Source organism: Haplochromis burtoni, unplaced genomic scaffold (assembly GCF_018398535.1).
Source record: "Haplochromis burtoni strain Fernald_Lab_line unplaced genomic scaffold, NCSU_Asbu1 Contig_297, whole genome shotgun sequence".
NCBI lineage: Eukaryota > Metazoa > Chordata > Actinopteri > Cichliformes > Cichlidae > Haplochromis > Haplochromis burtoni.
In genome coordinates this window covers 196,794-221,064 of record NW_024582658.1, presented here as the reverse complement: position 1 = coordinate 221,064, position 24,271 = coordinate 196,794, and the positions used below count along the sequence as shown (strand labels likewise).

General features: G+C 42.4%; 2 protein-coding genes across 3 annotated transcripts in view; one reads left to right on the top strand and one right to left on the bottom strand.

Annotated features, from left to right (window-relative positions):
- si:dkey-166k12.1 (solute carrier family 22 member 13) overlaps positions 1 to 8,052 on the bottom strand; it is a 24,910-nt gene extending 16,858 nt beyond the window's left edge. Inside the window, exons 1-3 of the mRNA XM_005940897.2 lie at positions 6,519 to 8,052; positions 3,206 to 3,309; positions 2,272 to 2,426 (exon numbers count right to left, since the gene is read on the bottom strand). Of these exons, the coding sequence (XP_005940959.1) occupies positions 2,272 to 2,426; positions 3,206 to 3,309; positions 6,519 to 6,851 (592 nt within the window). The 5' untranslated portion in view covers positions 6,852 to 8,052. The remainder of the gene's footprint in view (positions 1 to 2,271; positions 2,427 to 3,205; positions 3,310 to 6,518) is intronic.
- Positions 8,053 to 11,474: 3,422 nt separating this feature from the next.
- The window catches only part of LOC102294713 (trafficking kinesin-binding protein 1), a 21,330-nt gene continuing 8,533 nt past the window's right edge, over positions 11,475 to 24,271 (top strand). The window contains exons 1-13 of one of the 2 annotated variants that reach the window (XM_014339590.2): positions 11,475 to 11,638; positions 13,926 to 14,120; positions 16,674 to 16,750; positions 16,874 to 16,990; positions 17,068 to 17,168; positions 17,297 to 17,402; positions 17,493 to 17,571; positions 19,283 to 19,413; positions 19,517 to 19,591; positions 19,688 to 19,825; positions 19,905 to 19,981; positions 22,373 to 22,621; positions 22,735 to 23,012. In XM_014339590.2, coding sequence (XP_014195076.2) covers positions 16,700 to 16,750; positions 16,874 to 16,990; positions 17,068 to 17,168; positions 17,297 to 17,402; positions 17,493 to 17,571; positions 19,283 to 19,413; positions 19,517 to 19,591; positions 19,688 to 19,825; positions 19,905 to 19,981; positions 22,373 to 22,621; positions 22,735 to 23,012 — 1,402 coding nt within the window. In that variant the 5' untranslated portion in view covers positions 11,475 to 11,638; positions 13,926 to 14,120; positions 16,674 to 16,699. The other variant, XM_042228027.1, reaches the window with a different exon arrangement.

The window sequence follows — 24,271 nt, the reverse complement described above, 5'->3', positions numbered from 1 at the left end:
AAAAATCAGCATAAAAATCAATAAAAATCAATAAAAGAAGCAAAGTATTTAAAGAGCAAAGAGAGGAAGAGTCCACACTCACAAAAGGGGTTGATAATTTAAATGTCACACAGGCTGCTCTGTAACCATCTGGCAACAACCAATCGTGAGGGAAAAATGAGTATTCTTCGACTAGTTTTTGAGTGGTTTCTGCAGGTTGCTGGCAGTTGTTGTGAAATAGACTCCTAAACCCCCAGTCACACAAGCCTAGACCCATTCAGTGAAAACCTGGCAACCGCTGGTCACAAGGAAAAAATGTGTATCACCCTGTGGGTTGGCAAAAACCTCCTTGAGGTTGCTTTGGTCAGTGGCAGGTTGTTGCAGTCAGCGTTCTCCAAATCTGGTTCTGGCTTTGTCAAGGCTTGCTGCCACCATGGCCATCAGGAGGCAGAGCAGGTCTTCTACAAATCGGTAGGCTTGTTGTTTAGTGTTCTTGTTCCAGTCCTTGGGCAATGGGCATGGTACTGAACCCTGATGTGCTCCCAGTGCATTTATCAGAGTGTGAGTGTGAATGTTAGATGCAGATGTAGAAAAAAGTGCTTGTAGAGTAGAAAACTATAACTATAACTATAAAAGAGCCAATCTATTTACCATTCACTCAGCTGGCAGTCACAGACTGTTTGGAAATAAGTTGACGTGTTGCATGCAAACGACTGGGAACCACAGTAATCTCAAATCAGAAGCAGGTTTATGGTGCAGCATCCTCTTTGTAACTGATTTCATCCAGCGAGAACCAGCAACCTGCAGGAACCACTGATCAGCATGCTATAGCTGTGTACTGTTCCCTTCATGTTTGTGCTGATATTGGCTCTGGTTGTAAGACAATAAGAACTTCTTTGTAGTGAAGTGAAACCAAGTGAAAGAATAAATACTAACCACTGCAAATACTATCTGTGCTTCCCACGCATGTTTTTTTTAAATATATACTTTCAACCAGTCAGCAGTGAACATATCTGCAGGGCCACCAATGTCAGTTTATGTGCTGTTGGCTTTTTTAGAGAACTGTGTACAAATATATCTTCACAGACTCAAATCCCACAATCCCTCCGACTCCACACAGACACCAACCATAAATTTGTATTAGCGGTGTCTCTCAGTGTATCTAATTAGAGCCTCGTTAGCTGTTTCCACGTTTCCACTCTGAGTAAATAAAATTGAAGTTTATCAGCCAGGATATAAAACTATGTAGGTTTGAAATAGTGTTTTAACTGCATTTAATCTGCATTTAAAGTAAATGTAATCACATTGCAACAGATACCGACGTGTTTTTTTATACACACACTTTTGGGACACTCAACCAGAAACACGCCTGTGCTGGATCTGTGACGATTAATAAAACTTAAAAAGTCTTAACACTGACTAGGAGGATGATTTTGTTGAGGCGTATGTCATTATGTTTTCTTTATTAAAAACTCTTCTGAAAATGACAAACCCTGAAGTCATCAGAAAAGTGTGAAACGTTTTGAAAAATAATAATAACATTAATAGTTTAATTCATTTATAAATTAATTACCGAATTAAATAATTAATATTGAAATGTAAGTTGTTTTTTAGTATAAAAGTTCTATATGAATAAATGAGGTCCTTATATGTCTGAGATGCATCTTATTGATCTGATATTGCTTTAAAATTAAAGTCATAATGAGGAAATTAAAATAGGAACGCTTAACCAACATTTAAAAAACATAAACACACTATCCTGCATCAACAAAAATGTCAGTCCTGTCATACATGGCATTATTGTTAAATAATTGACAATTTAAAAAAATATTAATGAATTATCTTTTTCACCATTTAAATGAACCTGAGATTATATATCAGCCACTGTGTTTTATGAAAACATCCCTTTTATAATTACTAGCAGCGCTTTCTCAAATTTTTCATCCTTTATTTATGGTTGTCTTGGTGAACATTACGTTTCGAATGGGCAACGTATGTTGAACATGACTCATGAGACATGATCTATATGAAAATCAAAAGAATTTGGATTTATTTAAAATATTTTTAAAAACATATAGATGTTAATAATTGCTACATGCATGACGGTGTTCGTGAACAGCTTCATTCCGATTGGCCCACCCAACACATATGCATACATACACTACAATGATTACAGTAGGAAGGTAAGTGCCTGTCGGGTATTCTGTGCTGACGCTCCACTACAGCAGCCTCAAATCATCATACTCATGCAGGGTTTGAGTATGTGTGTGTGTGTCTGTGTTTGTTTAGTACCAAGTACAAAAGCATTGATGATGACACCAGATATTGTTGTGCCAACTACAAAGCGAAGAATCACATAGACCGGGAAGTTGGGTGCGAAAGCCACAGCGACACCGAACACAGTTTGGAGAGCGAGGGACAGCAGCAGGACGAAGCGTCGGCCATACCTTGTAGACAGAGAGAGAGGACACAGGAATGTGAGTTAGCCCTCCCTCATTATTAAAGATTTGCACCAGTAGACCCAACGAAACAGAAGTAAAGATATCACACTAAGCTCGAAACACATAAAAGAAAAAAATACTAAGTCTTTATCTAGTTCTTAGTGTAGGAGGTGCAGTTATCAGAAACCAAGTGCTTATAACTTTATGTTCACCAGAGAAAATCTGAGGTTTGAAAATTAGTAACAAAGCTGGGAACTTCAGTTTGCTCCCTGGGCTGTTTTTCTTTTCAGGTGCAAACGCTTCCTTTTGTTCACTTTAGCCCTAACTTACCAGGAAGACCACATATTGCCACCTGCTCACTACCACCCACTGCAGCCTTCACTCTTCAGTTTCTTAACCCTTTCAGCTCCGTCAATAAAAGGGAAGCACAGGTCTCATGACCCACTCCCACTTCCCATTTGTCTTTCTGCAATAGATCTACTGTGTCAGTTCAAAGACTTTTCCAAGATATTGATGATACTACCCTTCTATTGTTTCTAGTTTAAAGAAAAAACAGAGAATGAACAAGAATGTTAAAAGTATGGGTGATTTTTAGTGTCACACAGTTAAGTCTGAACAGTTTTATCGTGTGTATCTGTAGCTGATGAAGCAAATAAATTAACTGCTCCCCTTACATACAGTTACCACATGCAAAGGCCTACAGCAGTGGCCACCCCTACAGTCGTGCTTTGATGCTGAGGATCTGACACTTTGTTCTATCTGTGCGCCGAGTGAGAAAAGCCTACCTGTCAGCCATGGCTCCAAACACCACCGATCCCACCAGCAGGCCAAACATGTAGATAGATGATCCAATGTTGTTGAACACAGCTTTGCTGCACACCAGGTCCCACTGGTAGATGGAAAAAGAAGTTACTCCTTGTGCATTTGTTTATTTCTTATGTACTGGTGAATGGCCATGCAAATGGTAAATGGCCTGTATTTGTATAGCGCTTTTCTAGTCCCTGAGGACCCCAAAGCGCTTTACACAACCTGTCATCCACCCATTCACACACACATTCACACACTGGTGCAAGTGACATACACTCTGTGGGCAAAGTATCTGGCTACATCACGTAATCTTAAGCACCTCACTTTTGTAAAAGAACTCAATACATTTAAGTGTAGTACTGTAGTAGGATGATATCAGTGAAACAAGTCAGTTCCTGAAATTTCTTTCTCCTTTGATACTACACAATAACGTGAAAGTGGTATCATTGCAACGTGGAAGCTTTTAGGAACCAAACCACAGCAACTCATCCACAAAGTGGCAGACCATATAATCTTACAGAGCAGGCCTTTCAAGTGCTGAGGCGCATATTGTGGAAAAGTTGCCAACGCTCTCCTGACTCAGTAACTACAGGGCTCCAGACTGCTGCTGACATTAACATCAGCACAAAAGCTGTGCAATGGGAGCTTTGCACATGTTTATGCAGATCCTGTAGCTGTATCTGGCCCAGTACCTATGTCTATGTAGAGTATTGTCAAAGTAAATTTGCTTGTGTGTTTGGGCTGCTCTTTGCTGATATTGATTATAGAGTATGGTATCAAACTGGCATTGGACAAAACAAAGCACTGTCATAAAGTTCCAAGTGCAAATGGACCTTAGGAAAGGGTTAGAGCTGCATCAGGGTCAGATTGACTGCAACCTCTAAGGAAATATGATTAAATCAGTCTATACTTGCCAAAAATGGTAGCTGACCAGCTGTAAATGACCAGACACTGATGATTTTCAAATTACACTGTCATTTGTTTCTGTTCTGGCTCATTAAACGTATAACATAAAATAGTCCTTGCACACAAACTGAACCTTCCAAAGTCCAAGAAGAACATCCGCAAAAGTGGCGAAACTCTCCAGGATATGGTCGCAGTACAAAATGATGGCAATCATTTCTGAATCCCTTTATAGTTGAGACAGTGACTGTTAGTCAAGGAAAATATGTGGCACTACAGCACAATATCAAGGACACAAGAACCTTTATGCCAAGAAGACTCTTATGTAATATAATACAAACTGTTGTTGATTAATTTGTGTATGATTACAAAAGCAGCCGTGAACAGCAGGGGTGCAGCAGGGTGTGAGTGGGGCCAGTTGCTTATTTTGGCTCCAAGGCCCTTTGGAAAGTTAATGTGGATGTTTGCTGTGCTGGGTTCATTACTCTTTATCATCACATCAGTCTTTCATGAAATAATTTCTCAGATTTTTACATATTTGAATTTTATTTTATTTTATTCATGTTTTTCCTTATTTAGCTCCTTTCTTTTCCATAGATTTTGAGATATTTGCCTTGCCATATTGTTTTATTACATGCATTTAGCACAAAAAATAAGAACATTTATGTTTGGTTGATTATTTCTTTGGACAGCCAGTTTATTTGGGTGCCACATTGGGTGCCACATGGTGCCACGTTTGTAAGAAAAATGCATTTGTGGGTTGAGCAGCAGAGCTGAGTATGTGAATCGCACCGATGAAAAACCTGCAAATCTTCTCTTAAATCGTGACTCTTGTTTGGTGTTGTTTATTGGGTTATATGATTGAAGTCTGAAGAAACAAGAGATATTGGCAGATTAACAACTGATTCATTTATCAAACAGGGGCCTCTGCAGCATGTAGAAAAGCCGTACACAGCCACAACAGCCCAGCACCTCCTCCTCACTAGTTTGGCCACACACTGCTTTGGCATGGCATCCCAGTCTTAATCACTATTTGTTGCATGTCAGACAATGTTGTTGTGCTGGTCACAGAAAATGTAGCAACAGCGATTAAGATTTGTCAAGTTTTTCACGGCACAACCCACGTACTCAACTCTGCTGCTCAACCCACAAATGCATTTTCCTGACAATTGTCAGGACATTAAAGGGAAAACAAATAAGCTATGATTTATTGCCAAGAAGCATTGTCTTATGACCACATGTCATAAGAACAACACAAATATTTTACATATTTGTCAAAAACAGGCTAAATAAAGAAAACTATATTGTTATATAGGTACATAAAACACTAAATTCAGGTTTTGCCAAAAAGTGATTTCCAATGTTTCTATGCGTTTTCTATGTGTAATATCTTTATTTATATTGGTAAATAGAGTTTAGTGAACAGAATTTACAAAGGGTTACATAAAAAATGCAAGCTCTTCATATCTTTATGACTGCGACATTATAACCAGTGTAGTCCTTTATGGCCAATTAAAATATCTTCCTAGGAAATTAAAAAAAAAATGAATTAAAATTTCCTTCTAGATATTTGTTGCAAATTCTGCTACCCACTTGGTCACATAAGTCATAAGTCAATGAGACTTTTTAACTGGATAAATAAAAGATCGATAAAAGTCACTTTGCCAAAAACTTATTGCGGCTTCTACCCTGTGACAGAAATGTTCTTTCTGGCACTTAACGAATTAATATCATTAACGCGGGACAGATTGTACATGTGTTTCACATATTATAGGCCAACATTGCAAGTAAATAACCGTAATTTGACATCTTAATATAATTTTTTAAGTGCTTCCCTTTTTTTCTGCTTATAAAACAGTAAATTTGGGAATCAACGGCTAACAACAACGATTATATTTTAGCATTAAAAAATATAATTTAAATAAAAGAATTTAAGCACGCTTGGATTAGGCTTTGCAGAAACAAAAGAAGATGATTTTGGTAAATATCAATATGGTTAATTTTGACATAAACGCTACACTAGGTGTTGGTCTAATAAATGTTTTAAACACTGGTAGTTTTGGCTGCTGTAACACAAAAAAGTCCCAACTTTGGGATAAAGTATACCACATCATAGCTTAAAAACCACACTGGCAGCAAATGATCTTTGGATATGTCTTTTTATGTATTAGTGAGATTAAAATCCTTACTCTGATACTTATAATAAGTATTTAATAGGTAATATAAGCAATAAAAAGTATCAAATGATAGCCTACCGTCTCCTATTTGACACCTTTTTGTCGCTTTTTTTGATTTCCGCCTCTTTTCCCAGCATGAAAGTGAACTGATTAATGACTAAAGTTGATCTTCAGCCCAAACCGAACAGACCAGATGGTCATGTTTCTGTACCTCGGTGACGGTGGTGCTCTCAAAAGTCTCCCTGCTGTAGACCCATCCGTCACTGCACGGCACGCGCTGAGTGCCGTTGCCCAGCAGCACGACATCCTGCGAGAAGCAGGAGGAGTTGGAGAGGCTGAAGTTCAGGGTGGCTGAATACAGGGATTGATTCCCCGCTGCTGGACTCGAGCCCTCGCGGCACTGATGGGGCGGCGTGGCTCCGGTGAAGATGCTCACCAGCATGTGGAAGGCGAGGAGGATCTGAGGTAGACATATCCATATGTAGAGAATTTTCTGGTATCTGCCAAAGCCTCCAATGGCAGAGAGGATCTGATCGAAATTCATTTCAAATGTAGGTCAAATTGGCTCCAATGGAGTGGATGAGCCGGGGAGATGGAGGCGGAAGATGGTTGTAAATACCGACCAGATACTGAGGCGGTGTTATGGAGACAAACAAGATAAATTACCATGTGCTGCCGTGGTCAGTCCACGTGAAGTTGTTTAACAATTACTGAAACGAACTCAAGAAGGTTATCCTCCCTCTGCAAACACACTCTCACCTCACGGGCAGCGAGTGTCTGCAGATGAGGCTTCACAGAGATCGATTAGAATGCTCCAAGATGAGACGCGCGGACAAAGTTTTTCAGTCTCAAACCAAGTAACAAGTAAACAAGTAAAATTTAAAAAATCCACAATTAGTTTTCCGTTGTAAATATTGCACAGGGAGTAAAATCACGCACCCAACAAAACGCCAGTGTTGTTTTCCACTCGGTACAAAATATGCACATTATGGCAGCGGGGAGCGCGTGTGGTGTTACGTATCCGTGACTTATAGGGGAAGGGCCATAGCATCGCTACCACATCTCATATGTAAACAAAAAACAAAAAACTCAGTGTAAGAATCACGGGCCACCACTGAGGCGCAGTGATTTCACAGATTACCGGATTTAAAGCACTTCGATGTGGAAATCGTGTAAACCTCACTTGCTGCAGTTCACTGCGTGGATGCAGGTGTAGCACTCAGCTGTTACACAGCCTTCAAACACAACATCTCTACTCTCAATTCGCAAAAAGCAGGTTGTGCGTTATGTAAGAGGCTCTCTGCTGCCACCTGCCGTTTGATGCGATGGTAGGCACAAAACTTCTGTGAGCGGAGGGGATGCGGGGGTTATCATAGCATTCACCTGAAAGTGCTAGATATGAAAGGTACAGACCATAAAGTGCTAGACAAGCGACGGTGGGGAGAAAGAACTCTGTTTTAAAGGGAAGAAACTTCAGAATCAGGGAGGGGCAGAAAAAAGACGGGCACAAAGGGATCAGAACAAATAAAAAAACAAAACAAACAAAAACAGTAAGATGAGAGAAAAGTTAGTGATTAGTGGCATATGAACATCAGGATAGGAAAGAGGGAGGTGGAGGAGATCAGAGTATATCATAAGATTTCATTTTCAGGGGCTCGAGTTGGGAAAAATAGAAAATAAAAGCATAAGAAATCAGAAAAGGAATCATAAAGAAACACCAAGATAAACCATTTAACAAATGACTTATAGTAATGCAACTGTGGACACACTTCTTACTTTGCAGCCGATAATGCAAGGCTATCTTGTTTTGCGTTTATAATCACCACAGGTTACAGCGCATACCTATATAATATTTCAAAGGGGGATCTGTCCTCCTGTCATTTCTGCATATTGCTGCACTGATATGATCACAGAATTTATGCTTGGTGGAGACAAAAAAAATGGAGGTGCAGGGGTGGCACCTCTGGTTTCAGACCTACTCGTTTGCACTGATGCAGCTGGCTTTCAGAACAGGATGAAAAATGGTTGAGAAACAGTGAGAAAGAGGACCTGAGTGGCTGGTCTCACTTAAGTTACCCCTCTCTCACTTGTGCAGTTGATCAAATAGAAAACACTGAGGATTGCTGGGAACTGAAGTTGTGTGTCATCAACAATAAATTAAAAAAAAATTACCTGTGGGAGAAACGTGATTATCTGTCGTGACCTGTACATTTGTAACTTTGCACAAAATGCAAGTTTTATTTTTAATCTAAAATAATACACTCTTATATAATAACACTTTAAATGTCTCGACGTTACAATAATATGGATAACTAATTGCACTTTATATTCTGACCACTCTCTACCCTTCTGTACACAGTGCTTCCTTTATTATAGATCTATTTTATATATTGGCGTGTAGAAAATCTCGCAAAGTAAGAATATCATTGCTCAGCGTGACCACTTTGTTCTGGACAAATACATTTCTTGATTAGAAATTAAATCTGTTCGTTATCATGATTACAGCAAAACTAGCCTTACAAGCTTTCAAAGCTGTAAAGATCCTATAATTTTAAATTGCCCGCAAATGATCACCCCAACCTCTTCCTGTTAGGTGCGTGTGACGTCACTGATGCTCGGTCCAGAACGGGTTGGGTCTCTGGTTTGGGAGTCTTCTGGGTGGCAGCAGGGTGGGAAAAAAGTGAAGTCATATACAGTTACCCAGGAAACCGTGCGAAATAAAGCAGCGCCTTACAATTAAAAGCATCAACGCGTTTACTAAGTACGAAACTTTTCAACTTAAGCCGTAATAAATATTAAAATCATCAAGTGGAAATAGAAGTTAATCTCAAGATGATCATTGTGCACTTTCACTGTATTCTACAGGCGCATGATAACAGCATACTTACTACGGTGCAAAATATGCATCCACGTTTTTTTAAAGCTGTTAGGGAATAGGGATTTTATTTTGAAGGTCTCGGCCAGAAGTCCTGTTATTCTAATGCAGTGTGGTGTGACAGTGGCGAGGGAGGTTGATCGCAGGGAAAGTGAGAGAACAGAGAGACAGAGGGAGATGGCTGAAAGGCTGGAGCAGTGGACCAGGTCAGGAGCGAGTCTGGACAGCGGTCTAAGGTGATCTTGATCATCCAGAGGTGTCTGCGCTGAGGAACGAGAGTCCAGACCGCGCAAATCCCCCGTCACGGCGCTCCAGTCCGGCCTGACCGAGGACTGTGTGGCAGACACCGTCTTCGGCTGCCCATCCTGGAAACATTTTCACTGTCTAAACATCCTAGCTGCAGGATTGCTCAGCTTCACCCGAGTCCTCTCTGGATCACGGACAAGGAACCGTGCTTGGATCCGTCACCGTGAGTGTCCGTGTAGTGGCTGATGCACTGCTGTCACGATTAAATGCTTTTAATGGCGATGCCTTGCATCATAAGGTCAACTGATCAGGTCCTGGTACTTACTGTCATACTTGTACGGTGACACGATTTGCAAAAACCCAGATTCGCATCCGTGACGGGTGCTGATGTAGATGAAGCCACGCCCTCAGACATGGCATTGTGTATGCCCCACGCTTGAATGAACCCTGGCCTATTTACTGCAGCACAATCAGCAGGAGCAGCTGTTAGCGTTCATTGTGGGACAGTTGTAATATCTGGGCCTGCAGGACATCCAATAAGCACCTCACGTTTATCCTCGTCAGCACGGGATTGCAGCTTTAATGTGTTGTTTTAATCCCAAATCTGCATGTGGTGCATGTGTGTGTTGTCAGTTCATATCTGAAGTCATCTTTCACCCACAGAGTATGTGGTGAGGTTTTTAAAAATAGATAAATTCCCATAAGATGCTGCTGTCACAGTGAGCAGTGTGAGTTCAGCTTTCAGACTGCTGCAATGGGAAAGACGTTCCAAGGTTGCACTGCAGCTACAGTGATGACAGAGACCCGTGCTTGCCCGTGTGTCCCTCCCTTTATACATACACTTTCTGCACCGACATGTCTCTCTTAAGAGAGGTAACCGGCTATTCATGCAACTGGCTCACACAAACACTCATGCATATTCACAGAGACTTTTAGTGAGGCTCTATTTTTGTTCAGAGCTGCAGCACCAGCTGTTTGATCTGGAGCTCAGGTGAATTTGTTTCATCTGGCTTGTGTGTGTTTTTACCCTGCCTCGACACGCTGATCCCTGCAGGATGCAAACTGAAATATACAAGGTCACCGTGAATGAGCACCGGTGTATTTATTTCAGACAGGGATCCCAGTACAGTGTGTGACTGCGAAAGAGGCTGTCTAAGGTGACTGTGAGGTCAGCTGGAATAGGCTGAAGCTAAAAGGTTTGTCCTTTTAATTTAAAGTTACTGGATCGATTAGGTAGAACACTCTTTCTTCTCTTCTTCGGTATAATGTCTTTATAAAGAGCTGCACAGGGGACCTCTTATGCTCATTTCCAGCTCCATGTTTTATTTTTATTCATTTGGAGTCTGCTGGAGTAGATCTGCATGATTTACAGCTCTTACAAGGCCTTTGCACCATTTTTCTTCCTGTTGGCTATCCCTCACAAACAGAAGGTTTAAAAGCAGGTGGGTGGAGCTTATGTGATTCAAGCCAGAGCTGGATGCCTGTGATGATTGTCCCAGAGATGTCCACTCTCACTGACACCAACTGGAGATGTTAGGAAAAGTGTTAGAAATGGAGAGTTTAGAGAGGTCTGAAGCCCACTCTTTTGACCCACAGACATTATTTGCACATATCCTGAACTCATGATTTGAAACTTTGGCCATGTTTCATATGGGCATCCACTACTGTACTGTATATATGACAGGAAATAGAGAAAAGCATAAATGTTCCCCTCCAACCACCGTCTGTTTTTATTTAAGTCTTGCAACTTATGAAACCTGGTGTCTGCAGTGGGTAGGCTGTGGTTTTATGCAGCTTGTTGGCAGGAAGCACTTTGCAGAGTCAGCAGCAGCACTTGTGGTAAAGAGTCTGTAGGGAAAGAGAGACACACTGATTGAAGTGGACTTTGGATCACAGCAGCAGAAAAAGTAAAGGTCTCTCCTTCTCCTCTCTTCTGTCCCCTGCAGGTGTCTGTGTCTGCTGTCTATCGTCTGTCCCGTGTCACCGTTACAACAGTGGAGCTCCGGCTCCATGGCCTCCGTCTCTCTCCGCTAGCGAGAGGTGAGCCAAGCTGGCCTCCCCAGCCCCCTCCTTGTCCCAGGACCCAGAGTCAGAGCCTGAGCCCGACCGGCGGCACAACCACGAGGAGCAGTATGTGAGCGAGGGCGAATACAACCAGCCCGAGACACGTCCGGAGCCTCCCGACTGCAGGGACGCCGAAACCATCACAGGTGCAGAAGAATTCAGATCATCCAAAAGTCCAAAGATAGCAACAAAATTTTGAGTATGCAGCTCACCGTCTGGTGACAGGTGAATTACTAACTTTTAATAGTTTAAAAGACTTTTTTTTAAAAAAAAACATATTTGAGTTCAACATTTCAAATAAACTTTCACAATTACAGATTCCATGCATCAAGTACAGTTTTTAAATTTATGTTTGACTTATTTAACTAAGAGTAATAATATCTTACTTTTGTTCCTTAAAATTATTAGAGATTCTTCCAAATAGTGGCAAATATTTTCGCACCATGAACCCCACTAAAATAGACAGAGGTCAAATTTGCCAGGTACTCAACTGTGAAGCGAAGTGAAAAATCTAATCCAGTGGTTTAGTATTCGTAAATCGTGAATAGTATTTGGTCAATAACAAAAATACAACTCAATACTTTGTAACATAACCTTTGTTGGCAATAACAGAGGTCAAACGTTTACTATAGGTCTTTACCAGGTTTGCACACACAGTAGCTGGTATTTTGGCCCATTCCTCCATGCAGATCTTCTCGAGAGCAGTGATGTTTTGGGGCTGTCGCCGAGCAACACGGACTTTCAACTCCCGCCACAGATTTTCTATGGGGTTGAGGTCTGGAGACTGGCTAGGCCACTCCAGGACTTTCAAATGCTTCTTACGGAGCCACTCCTTTGTTGCCCGGGCGGTGTGTTTTGGATCATTGTCATGTTGGAAGACCCAGCCTCGTTTCATCTTCAAAGTTCTCACTGATGGAAGGAGGTTTTGGCTCAAAATCTCACGATACATGGCCCCATTCATTCTGTCCTTAACACGGATCAGTCGTCCTGTCCCCTTGGCAGAAAAACAGCCCCATAGCATGATGTTTCCACCCCCATGCTTCACAGTAGGTATGGTGTTCTTGGGATGCAACTCAGTATTCTTCTTCCTCCAAACACGACGAGTTGAGTTTATACCAAAAAGTTCTACTTTGGTTTCATCTGACCACATGACATTCTCCCAATCCTCTGCTGTATCATCCATGTGCTCTCTGGCAAACTTCAGACGGGCCTGGACATGCACTGGCTTCAGCAGCGGAACACGTCTGGCACTGCGGGATTTGATTCCCTGCCGTTGTAGTGTGTTACTGATGGTGACCTTTGTTACTTTGGTCCCAGCTCTCTGCAGGTCATTCACCAGGTCCCCCCGTGTGGTTCTGGGATCTTTGCTCACCGTTCTCATGATCATTTTGACCCCACGGGATGAGATCTTGCGTGGAGCCCCAGATCGAGGGAGATTATCAGTGGTCTTGTATGTCTTCCATTTTCTGATGATTGCTCCCACAGTTGATTTTTTCACACCAAGCTGCTTGCCTATTGTAGATTCACTCTTCCCAGTCTGGTGCAGGTCTACAATACTTTTCCTGGTGTCCTTCGAAAGCTCTTTGGTCTTGGCCATGGCGGAGTTTGGAGTCTGACTGTTTGAGGCTGTGGACAGGTGTCTTTTATACAGATGATGAGTTCAAACAGGTGCCATTCATACAGGTAACGAGTGGGGGACAGAAAAGCTTCTTACAGAAGACGTTACAGGTCTGTGAGAGCCAGAGATTTTCCTTGTTTGAGGTGACCAAATACTTATTTTCCACCCTGATTTACGAATAAATTCTTTACAAATCCTACCATGTGGATTCATGGATTTTTTTTTCACATTCTGTCTCTCACAGTTGAAGTGTACCTCTGGTGCAAATTACTGACCTCTGTCATCATTTTAAGTGGGGGAACTTGCACAATCGGTGGCTGACTAAATACTTTTTTGCCCCACTGTAGGACGTGTTATGTTAAATTCCAGCTCCATAGTTTCATTCATGGACTCTACTAGAGTAGCTTTGCATGATTGATAGATCAAGACAATCCTGTGCTATTGGTGTAGCCCCTCAGCTTCCTTTAAGCCGGCTTTCACCTGATTGGCTGCTCCGCGTAAACATTAGCTTTGAACCCACAGATGTCCAGGGGCCAGAGCCGTGTGCTGTCTGATGTCTTTATTTGAAACATTGGCTGTGTTTAAAACAGGTCCTCTTACCAAAAAAACAGAGTTTTGTGAAGAGTTATCTAATTTTATTTTAGCAGAATATTTTTTGTCTCTGATTAAACGTAAACCTGCCTTTCAAATGTTTGATCAGGTTTAATGTCGGCCATCACAAACCTGACTCGCTGTGGTCACGCAGGGAATGAGAAAAAACCCACCCGTCTCATCCACCCTCATCCCCTCTCTCTCTCTCTCCCTCTAATGTTCAGATGTCTGTAACAGCACTGACCTGCCGGAGTTTGAGATCATCAGTCTTCTGGAGGAGCAGCTGCCGGTGTACCGCTTGCGGGCTGACACCGTCTACGGCTACGACCATGACGACTGGCTCCACACGCCCCTCGTCGCTCCTGAGGCCAGGCTCGACCTGACCACCGAGCAGATCGAAGAGACACTAAAATACTTCTGTAAGTCTGCGCGATCGCACCAGTACTTTAAATGTTTCACACCGAGACAGACTGAAAGCAAGAAGGAAAAGCTGCCGAAGGCAATGATAACAGAACTCTCTACTTAAAGGTTTCAGGTTATAACTGCAGGATTAAAACTGAAACGTCGTTTATCAATATTAAAATTGCAGAAGTGTTTCAGTTGAAAAGCTTTAGAATACAAATAATTTTAATGACAGCAAAAAGTACAAATTGTAGTCGACATGCACTCAAATGGGGTAGATGTTATAAAGAGGTACTCGGGTGTTCTACTTGCCTTTATGGGTCTTTCCCTTAAAATCCTCTGAGAACCCCTCCTACATAGATGAACAAGACAGGTTTCGAATAGCTCTTTGATGTCTTTTGTGAATCTGTTTGACTTAATGCTCAAAGTTAAGCCATAAAAACATTTGGATACCAAGCCCTTTATTTCTGTTTGGCCCTGAAACATGAATGCATCTTCGTTTATTCTGGATAATTGCTGCGCTCCTCCTATATCATATCAGCACTCTGCTCAATTCGCTGCTTTATGAGTAGGCAGAAGAGGTTTATGGAGTAAGGACAGCGCTGTCTGCAGAGGCTTTCTCACATTAAAGATTAATGTGCAATATTAAACAATATTAACTCTTGCTGTCGTCGCATTACATTGTTCTTTGAATCTTTGATGGCATCTGTTTATAAAGTATAACCCGAGCGACCAAGCGTCCGCCATAAAATCTGTGCAAAATCAAACATGCGGATCATCAAGATGCAGATGAAGGAGGACGTGCAGCTGGTGGGCGTGACACAACACGATGTGATTGACATTTTGAAGATCAGATACATTTGAGTAGAGTGATCTTCAATAAGATGTTAATGTTAGATTTGGGTTGTTTGTTTTCTATTCTAATCTAGTCTCGTCTGTCTTTGTCCTGTATGGATAAAGCTGGTATTTCAGCTTCTGTCCACATGGTTGTCTCTAATAACCCAGTATGAAAAAGTGGACAAAACGAAAATACGGCGTGTAAAATGTGAATAAAGGCAGAATGCACTGATCTGCAAATCAATGATAAATTTAAGTTAAGTTTAAACATTTCATTTTTTCTGCTATCTGTGTTCTCTTGTGGATAAAATATGGGTTTATGAGATTTGGAAATCGCTGCATTATCTTTTTATTCATATTTTTACTTACTTAATACTTTGGGAATTGGGGTTGTATAGTTGGTAAAATCTCTCCTATGGCTTTTGCAAATGACTTTTTCCTTGACCCACATGGAAAACTTGCACGATGGAAAGATGTGAAGAAGAATTTAGGTCGTCTAATGAAAAGAGGGAGAATCTGACATCTTAGCATACAGCTAAGTTGTTTAATTGCTGAGGAAGTTTGATTACGGGTTGCCAGTCTATTGTGTTAGCAGCGGTGCTAAAGAATGAGTCAGAAGACAGAGGAAGTGAGGTAATGAAAGAAAGGTGAAAATGAGAGAAGTGGGAGTCACTTCTATTGACTCTGTCCTGGATAATGCATCCTCGCCTGTCCAATCATAACACAACTTCCACTTCACCTCCGCAGCTGTGGAACCGAAACGGATGCACACACGCTCTCTCTCATCTCTCCGCCTACCTTGTACTCGCTCCACCAACACAGGGACGTCCGTGTGGGTGGAGGGTAATATAGTCTGTGAGCCTGTGATACAGTAGCTGAGCAGTGGAATGAGAGAGACAGAAAGCAAATGGATCAGTGTTTTGGACCAGCGGTCGATTGTCATCAAGGCAAGTGGAGGATACGGACAGCAAGAGCAAAGATTAGAAAGGGATGAGTGTGGGCCGGAGGACTGCTCAATGTTAAGATGTGATCAAATGATTGGGATATTAGTTTCTTTTCAGCACTCTGATTTTTGTTGAATGTCGTTGTTCCTCTTTGCTTCCTGACTGCGGTGGATTACAGGCTGCAGTCTCATCATTTCAGAGCTCCAGTAATGCAGACAAGCTATATTATTTCTTGCTGATAGTTTTGCTCCGGTGTTTGTTTCTTAGTTAGTTCGCCTCACTAAGATGACGCATGTCTCCTGTCTAATTTCCACGGCTATCTGTTGTACCCCTGTAAACCAGCGCTGATCACTATTTCAGTGCCATCACCTAAATTTGCTTTCAGAAATGGGAAGTTTTTGTGTTGTTTAGAGTACCAACAGGATTACAGAGGCTTACCATAATGGATTCGATAACTTTGTGCAGCACGTTATCGATTCGAGCTCTGAAGTCAATAATTGCTGCCAACCCCGCGGCAGCAGAGCCACACGCTGTGCGCCATGGAACACGACCCTTTCCCCTTTAACGCCTGCTCGTGCATTTCCAAACAGTGGTGATGGAAGTGTTGCACGCTATACGTGGTACATCCACTTCCTCTGAGTGTATAAATACTCTTTGTGTTACATAATGGGGCCGTTTTTGCATGCACTCACACATGTTTGCAGATCACAACTCAAGTGATGGGATGACCAGAAGGTCATTCAGCGTTTTGATGTTCGGTTGGGTTTTCTTTTTTTGGTTTTTCCACAGTGCTATGTGCAGACAGAGTGGGCCAGATGACGAAAACCTACAATGACATTGATGCTGTCACACGTTTGTTGGAAGAGGTGAGGTATTTTAATTTTGCCAGTTCTATGAGGGTAAATTGAAGCTTTTCTTTTTTTAATCAGACCAAATGATAATGAGATGTTCCTCTCCTCTGTTTGCTTCTCCTACATTGCAACCAATAGAAAGAGAGAGATCTGGAGCTTGCTGCAAAGATTGGCCAGTCGCTCCTTAAGAAGAACCGGACTCTCACAGAGCAGAAGGAGTATTTGGAGGAACAAGTGGGACAAATCACAGAGGAGGTATGCCTCACAGAAATTTAGACCAGGAAAAAATGTTTTGGTGCTACAGGTGTTGAACAGTACCTGTCCTCCTGCAGGTTGCCCAGCTGCACCATGAGCTGAACCTCAAGGATGAGCTGCTGCAGTTTTACACCAATGCAGCTGAAGAGATCGAGGATGAATCCAGCAGCTCCCCAACGTTAGTTTCCTTTCTTAATGTCACTCCTAAAATGTGTGAATACTGTTACCATTTCACAGGTGTAAAAATACAACCTCACTTGTACTGGCTGTAAATTCCATGATAAAATTTGTGTTTGTCTCCTGAAGGGGTAAAAAAAGCAAAGTGGAAACTGCTTCAGGAGGCTTTGTGAGCGACACGCTCCAAAAGAAACTCAAAGAGCTGGAAGAGGAGAACCTGTCACTCCGCTCAGAGGTATCACACGCAGTATTGAGGAAAACACGACGAGGTGAGTTACTGAAACGGCTCAGAGTATTTTGTGTAATTGTGGACGTCTACTCGCAGGCTAACCATCTAAAGTCAGAGACCGAAACTTATGAAGAAAAGGAGCAGCAGCTTGTGAACGACTGTGTCAAAGAGCTCAGTGAGTTTTGTCTTGCCACCAATTTCTTTTTTGGAGCTTCTGTGTGTGAAATTGCCTGTTTTTCTTTACACAACTCCCTCCGAGAGTTTGCATGCTGTGTAATATTTGAATAAAAACACAATGCAATCACTCTACAGTATATAATATGGCTGCAGCTTCCAGGGCAGAATATTGAAGCCAGAGTGGAAGTGCCTTAAATCTGGATTCTACTGGATGGCAAAAGCTGTGGTAGACTTCCAGTCCGATACGTAACTGTCCCAAAAGTCTATGAGAAAATGGCTTTATGACTTGACCTCTTTAAACACTTTCCTGCTGAGTTTGACTTGGTTCGGATCATGCTGGATAAAAAGTTAAGTCTGTGAAGGGTTATCTTTGGTAACAAACTCCAAGTTCAATAGCTGATCATTTTCACATTTTGTCACATCTTGTCAAGTAGTAGTTCGAGTTTGTTGTTTCATAGTGAGACTCTTTCTTCTTCATCACATCTGCGGCTTTGCAATAAAGTAACAGCGAAAATGCATCGTCAAAGCAGTACTTCAGAAATCATTGAGTGATGTCATGGTAGCTACATCCACCTTTTATATTGTCTATGGCAATGACGCAACTCATTTAGAATCACATCTTGTTACAACTTTATCTAATTTTTAATTGGATTTAATCAGCATTTTTGAAGAGCAGACAACAGACTGAAAAATATATAGTGAAAAAATGTTTTTTTTGTGGAAGGGTGGAGTGCCCACTCCGGGTCAGGGACAAGTTCCTGCCCCAAGTGGAGGAGTTTAAGTATCTCGGGGTCTTGTTCACGAGTGAAGGGAGCGGGAGATCGACAGACGGATTGGTGCGGCGGCCGCAGTGATGCGGACGCTGTACGGGTCTGTTGTGGTGAAGAGAGAGCTGAGTGTAAAAGCGAAACACTCAATTTACCGGTCGATCTACGTACCTATGGTCACGAGCTGTTGGTAGTGACCGAAAGAACGAGATCGTGAATACAAGCGGTGGAAATGAGCTTCCTCCAAAGGGTGGCTGGCCTCTCCCTTAGAGGTAGGGTGAGAAGTTCGGCCATTCGGGAGGGGCTCAGAGTAGAGCCGCTGCTCCTCCACATCGAAAGGAGCCAGCTGAGGTGATTCGGGCATCTGACAAGGATTCCTCCTGGGTGAGATTTTCCGGGAGGCCCCGGGACAGACCTGGGACATGCTGGAGAGATTATATCTCTCGGCTGGCCTGGGAACGCCTTGGTGCTCCCCCAGACAAGCTGGAGGAGGTGGCTGGGTAGAGGGAGGTCTGGGCTTCTCTGCTTGGGCTGCTGCCCCCGCGACCCGGCCCCGGATAAGCGGAAGAAAATGGATGGATGCCGCTCCCTGAGCCTGGCTGGAGTTTTTTCCTGTTAAAAGGGAGTTTTTCATTTCCACGGTCAGAGTGGTCGCTCACAGATGTATGACAGTTTGTTTATAACAAAAAAAATCCCCTCCATAACTCGAAATTTGGAGAAAATAACTTCAAATTTCAAGTAATGGATGGCAGTTTTATTTTTTCAGTGGTGGAATCAAGTCAAAATGACTATTTTTTTTAAACCTTAAAAATTATTATTTTTAAAGATTTTATTTCAGTGTTTCATTGCACTTTAAATATAAATTTGAAGTGTTCTGATTTCATTTATATTTTATGTGCATTTTTCTCTGTGCTCTTTTTGAACTCCCTGTCAAACTTTAAGGGTTGTCCAGTCTTCAGATTTCTGCCATAGCGGAGGAACTGGCCCGTAAGACTGAAGACGCATCACGACAGCAAGAAGAGATCACACACCTCCTCTCTCAGATAGTAGATCTGCAAAAGAAAGCCAAATCTGTGAGTATATAAGCACACAGGTATATACTTTGACTGGTTATATTTTTACTGGTCTTGTCCTGTTTAGCTGTTTGCTCAGTCAAAGCTGCATTTGTGTGTCTAGTATGCAGTGGAGAATGAGGAGCTCTCTCAACACCTGCTGGCAGCTAAAGATGCCCAAAGGCAGCTCACAGCAGAGGTAACTTCTCTTTGCTTTCCAAGCTTGTCCCCAATCACAGTTTGTTCCCTAAATACTGTGAATGTGAGTTTAATTGCTGTGTTTACAATACAACAGCTCCAGGAGTTAGAAGAGAAGTACTCAGAGTGCATTGAGATGTTGCATGAAGCTCAGGAGGAGCTGAAGAACCTGAGAAACAGAAACTACCCTGCAGGAACCCCACGCCGCTATCACCCGCTGGGACTGTACCCGATGGTGAGTTACTGTAAAAGTGTGTGTGCCTCTCTTTGCTTGTAGGCATCGTCTTCCGCTCTTAAAAGTTTATATGTTGCAGGACTCTCTGGCAGCTGAGATTGAGGGAACGATGAGGAAGGAGCTGAGTCTTGATGACCCAGAGTGTGAAGAACAGAAGTAGGTATTCATGCATGCATACTAGCTGCCAATTCCCAAACATGGGAACAGGTTTGGGAATTGTTTGATCAAAAGAGTTGGCAATAAGTAATGGACAGACAGTAGAAATAGCCAAAATAAATATACTACGATGAAAAGTAAATGCATAAGTAATTGTCAAAAAAAGTGATAAACTAGCCAGCATAGCTCACTAAAAGTCTTTTCAAAACTTTTTCTAAAAGTATACATAAGCAGTAGCGGTTTTTGATACAGGCGACACCGGCGGTTGCCCGGGACGGCATCATGGTGGGGGGCGTACTCACGCTGCCCCGACATCAGCCAGCGCATATCGGGAGTGGCATAGGCACCGATCGGTTTTCTATCGCCCGTTTGCTGGGAGTAAGGGCGCCCTCTGCTTGCGGCGCAGAGAGGAGAGGGCGGGGCGGCGGGGGATTCTCTGGCTGGCTGGAGCAGCATCTAATAACCAACTCGCAAAATAAAACAAAATAAAAACAAAACAACAAACACGAAAACACCAGACATTATGATACAGACTTATAATTTGCACCGATGTTTTTTCGAAATTCTATAAAGTGAGCGCGAGAGCCCTCTGTGCGCCTGCTCGCTGCTGAAGTCAAAGTAAACTTTATTGTCATCTCCGCTACATACAGTCCAGTATATAGAGAGACGAGACGACGAGGCTCCAGTTACAGCAGTGCAAGTAAACAAACAATATCTATAAGAAGAGTAAGAAAATAAATATACACTCTAGGACCCGGGGATCAATAACAATTTAAAATTTATAATTTACAGTTTGATGATTTAAAGTCTCACACACAACCCGTCGAAAGGGGAGGGGGGGGCTGCTTCCAAATAGAGCACATTTCATTCATAATATTGTAAATTATGAAGCCCCTTATCTATTCATGATTTGAATCCTGGGTTGTGCGAAATCCAGAGGGAGTGTTCGCCTGGGGCGCCAAACAGGCTAGCACCGCCACTGTACATAAGCATAGTATCTAGTCAAAGTTATGAATACAGTGTATATGAGAGGAATGTAACCTGTGACCTCACCTACTGAGTTTGGACTTTTGGAAATGTTTAGCTTTAGCATTAGCATTGTAGCCACTATCATGTTCTTTTTTAGAAGCCTGAAGTTACGATGTCTGGATGAACAGGTGGCGTATTAAATTATCAGCTAATGCTAGCAGACTTTTATTTAGCAAGCTGTATAGCTAAAATACACAGACACTGTTAATTTGTGCTAAATACCAGATCTGATACAAGAGGAGAGGATTAGCTAAACTGCTAAATATCATTCTAGCTAAAATTGCTAGCTATAATAGTTAAATTGTTAAAAAAAATAGTAACAAAACCTAATGAATACACTTATAATAAAGTAGTAGCTTAAAATAGGAAAAGACTGGTTAAAATGTAAAGTGTAATGAAATGAAGTGTAACTGATGAATGGTAATCATACAGAAATTGCTTATTAAATCGCTAATAATGGACACTACTGTCTACTACGCTGTCATGAAGTTCTGTGAAAAACTAAGCACACCATGTTAAAAGGGTAGTTGCAGCCAGGTGCTTATAATCAAATGCACTTGATTAACTGATCATCAGCAAGTGTGGGTACCTCTCTTTTGGCAGTTTCCTGGTCTGTAGCATTCAGGTATGTGTTAACATAGTACTACAGTCTTCCTAGTTGTGGGCGTCCAAAAAAAATCACCCAAAGTTCAAACCATGCAATGCTTAAGAAATTGCACAAAAATCGAAAGCTACTTCTTGGACTCCACTGCTTTCTGGAGACTTCTGGTCATAATTCACAGCCATGTGTCTGACAGCTAAATCTTAGCATTAGTGACAATGATCCCAAGCACAGCAACAACTGTGCAAAAGCATGACAAAGAAAAGAATCAAGGTTTTGTAATGATCCAGTCAATGTCCAGACCTCAACTCTACTGAGTTATGTTGCAAGACCTTAAGAGACCTGTGCACAAATGAATGCCTGGAAACCTCAATAAACTGAAGCAACATTGTAAAGAAGAGTGGACCAAAATTCCTCCACAACAATGTGAGAGATGGCTTAAGTCATAAAGAAAACAATCGCTTCAGGTTATTACTGATGGTTCTATAAGCTACATGGAGTATTAGTTTTTCACAGAACTCCATAGTGTCACAAGAAAACTTTCTTTTTCACACGGCCATGGTGGATGGTGTTCTTCACTCTGATTGTTAGTCGCTTTAAACGCTCGACTTAAAGTTGGGATTTGTTTAATGTTAAGAGTTCAAATAAATGTAACCTTGGTGAAGCGTTCTTGAGTCCATCTTTGGGAGTAACTTAGGTAAAAAGGTTTGTGAACCACTGTTGAAGAGCATCAATATGATACTATGTTTGACTGTGTGCAGGGTCCATCGGAAACGTGTATTTGAGACGGTCAAAAATGTTAACCAGACAGTTCGTCAGCGTTCTCTGACTCCAACCAACTCCAACATCCCGGGTTCTAACCAGTCCCTGTCAGCTCGAACGTCACCCCAATCGAGTGGTCTCTCCACACCCCACTCCAGCATATTTGGAGGTGACCTTAGTGGAGAAAGTGTAGCCCTTGATAACCGAACGCAGAGCATCCTAATGGAGACAGCATCCAATCAGGACAGGTAAGACCGAGATAAGCTGCTGTCATCTGCATGAATCAAACTCAGTTTTCTCAAGAATGATTTTATTTTAAAACATTTGATTGATTTTTGTTTTAACCCTGCTCTGTCAACAGCACAGAGGGCCAGGAGAAGAAGGCAAGTGGGGCAGAGGACTTGCGGCTTGCTCTGCGTCGCCTGTCTTTGCGCCGACAAAACAATTTAAGTGAAAGGCGCTTCTTTGAAGAGGAGCGAGAGCGACGGCGGGGAGGACACCCTGGACTCCACGATGCCCTCAGCCAGGAGAGTCTCTTAACCCCATCCGAAAGCATCATGTCCCTCGGAAACCTCCACCTCTGGGCCTCGCGAGGGCCCTACCTCCCCGACAAGCTTCAGATCGTCAAACCACTCGAAGGTGAGGTAGAAAGGGAGCGCGGAACGAACGGCAAGGCAGGGAGGAACCTGGAAGGAGAGAGGCACCGAGGGGCCGGGGCAAAAAAAGGGAGCAGGCAGGGCTGGGGAACAGAGGGGGAGAGGAGGCAAGATGGCAGTCAAGGGGAAAGGGAGAGAGTGTGGGGATGGACGAGGAAGACTGGAGCTGGAATAGAGAGGGAGAGGGGAAGGAGGTGGGCTAGAGACCGAGCCGGCAGCAAGAAGATGAGGAGTGCGCAAGAGTGGACAGAGAGGCCCCTGTCTCTGATGCTCTTCAACTCTTTCTGGTCTCTGATGCATCATCACAAGTCTGGCAGCTTTGCATCTCCACACAGCTATTACAAAGAAACCCAGCCCAGAGGGTGGCTTTGAGCACTCATGCACTACACGGAGGAAGTAAGACGGAGTCTATCCAAATCTCTGGCTGCTGCTCATGAACTGATCGGGGGCTAAAAGGGGAAACAGGCAGACCTTAGGTCTATACAGTGTGATAGAGTCACAGTAGTATTCAGTCAGCATGTACAATTAAGGAGCTGGTGTCTTAGATTTAACCTTAAAGAAGATTATGCTCATTTCCAGATCAGTGCCAAATATTTATTACTGGACTCTGTGCTAGATTAGTTTTATATGATTCACAGTTCAAACTAACCTTATTTATCTTTACTGAACCTTGGTACCGTTGTCAGAATCGGAGTGTTGTGGCTTCCTGCCTGTTCTTTTTAAGGCGCGTGTTTTCTGATTGGTTGTCGCTCGCAAACAGAAGGTTTAACTCTACTGACAAACAGTGTTGCCAACTTAGCGAGTTTGTCGCTATATTTAGTAAGTTTTCAGATCCCCTTAGCGACTTTTTTTCTAAAAAGCAACCCGTGCCAAAGCGCTCATAGGCGGCGGATCGTCCTCACGCAGAAGTCGCCCCCAGCTGCTGTCAAAACAGGACATGTTCACCCAGTGGCGGTCCTAGCCTGTTTGGCGCCCTGGGCGAATACTCCCTCTGGCCAGAGAAACACACACACACATATATGAAGAGAGAGAGAGTATGCATTGTATGTAAACGGCTACCAAACAGCCATCATAATTCGTCATACAATGAGAACAGGAAGAATCAACAATTGACGATGACTAATTAATATTAAAATCTGTAACATAATGAATTGTTTGGAGTTTAGTCTGTTACTGCTACTATTTCTTCTTGGAGCAACTGTAACGCACATAATTTCCTTAGGGATTAATAAAGTATTCTGA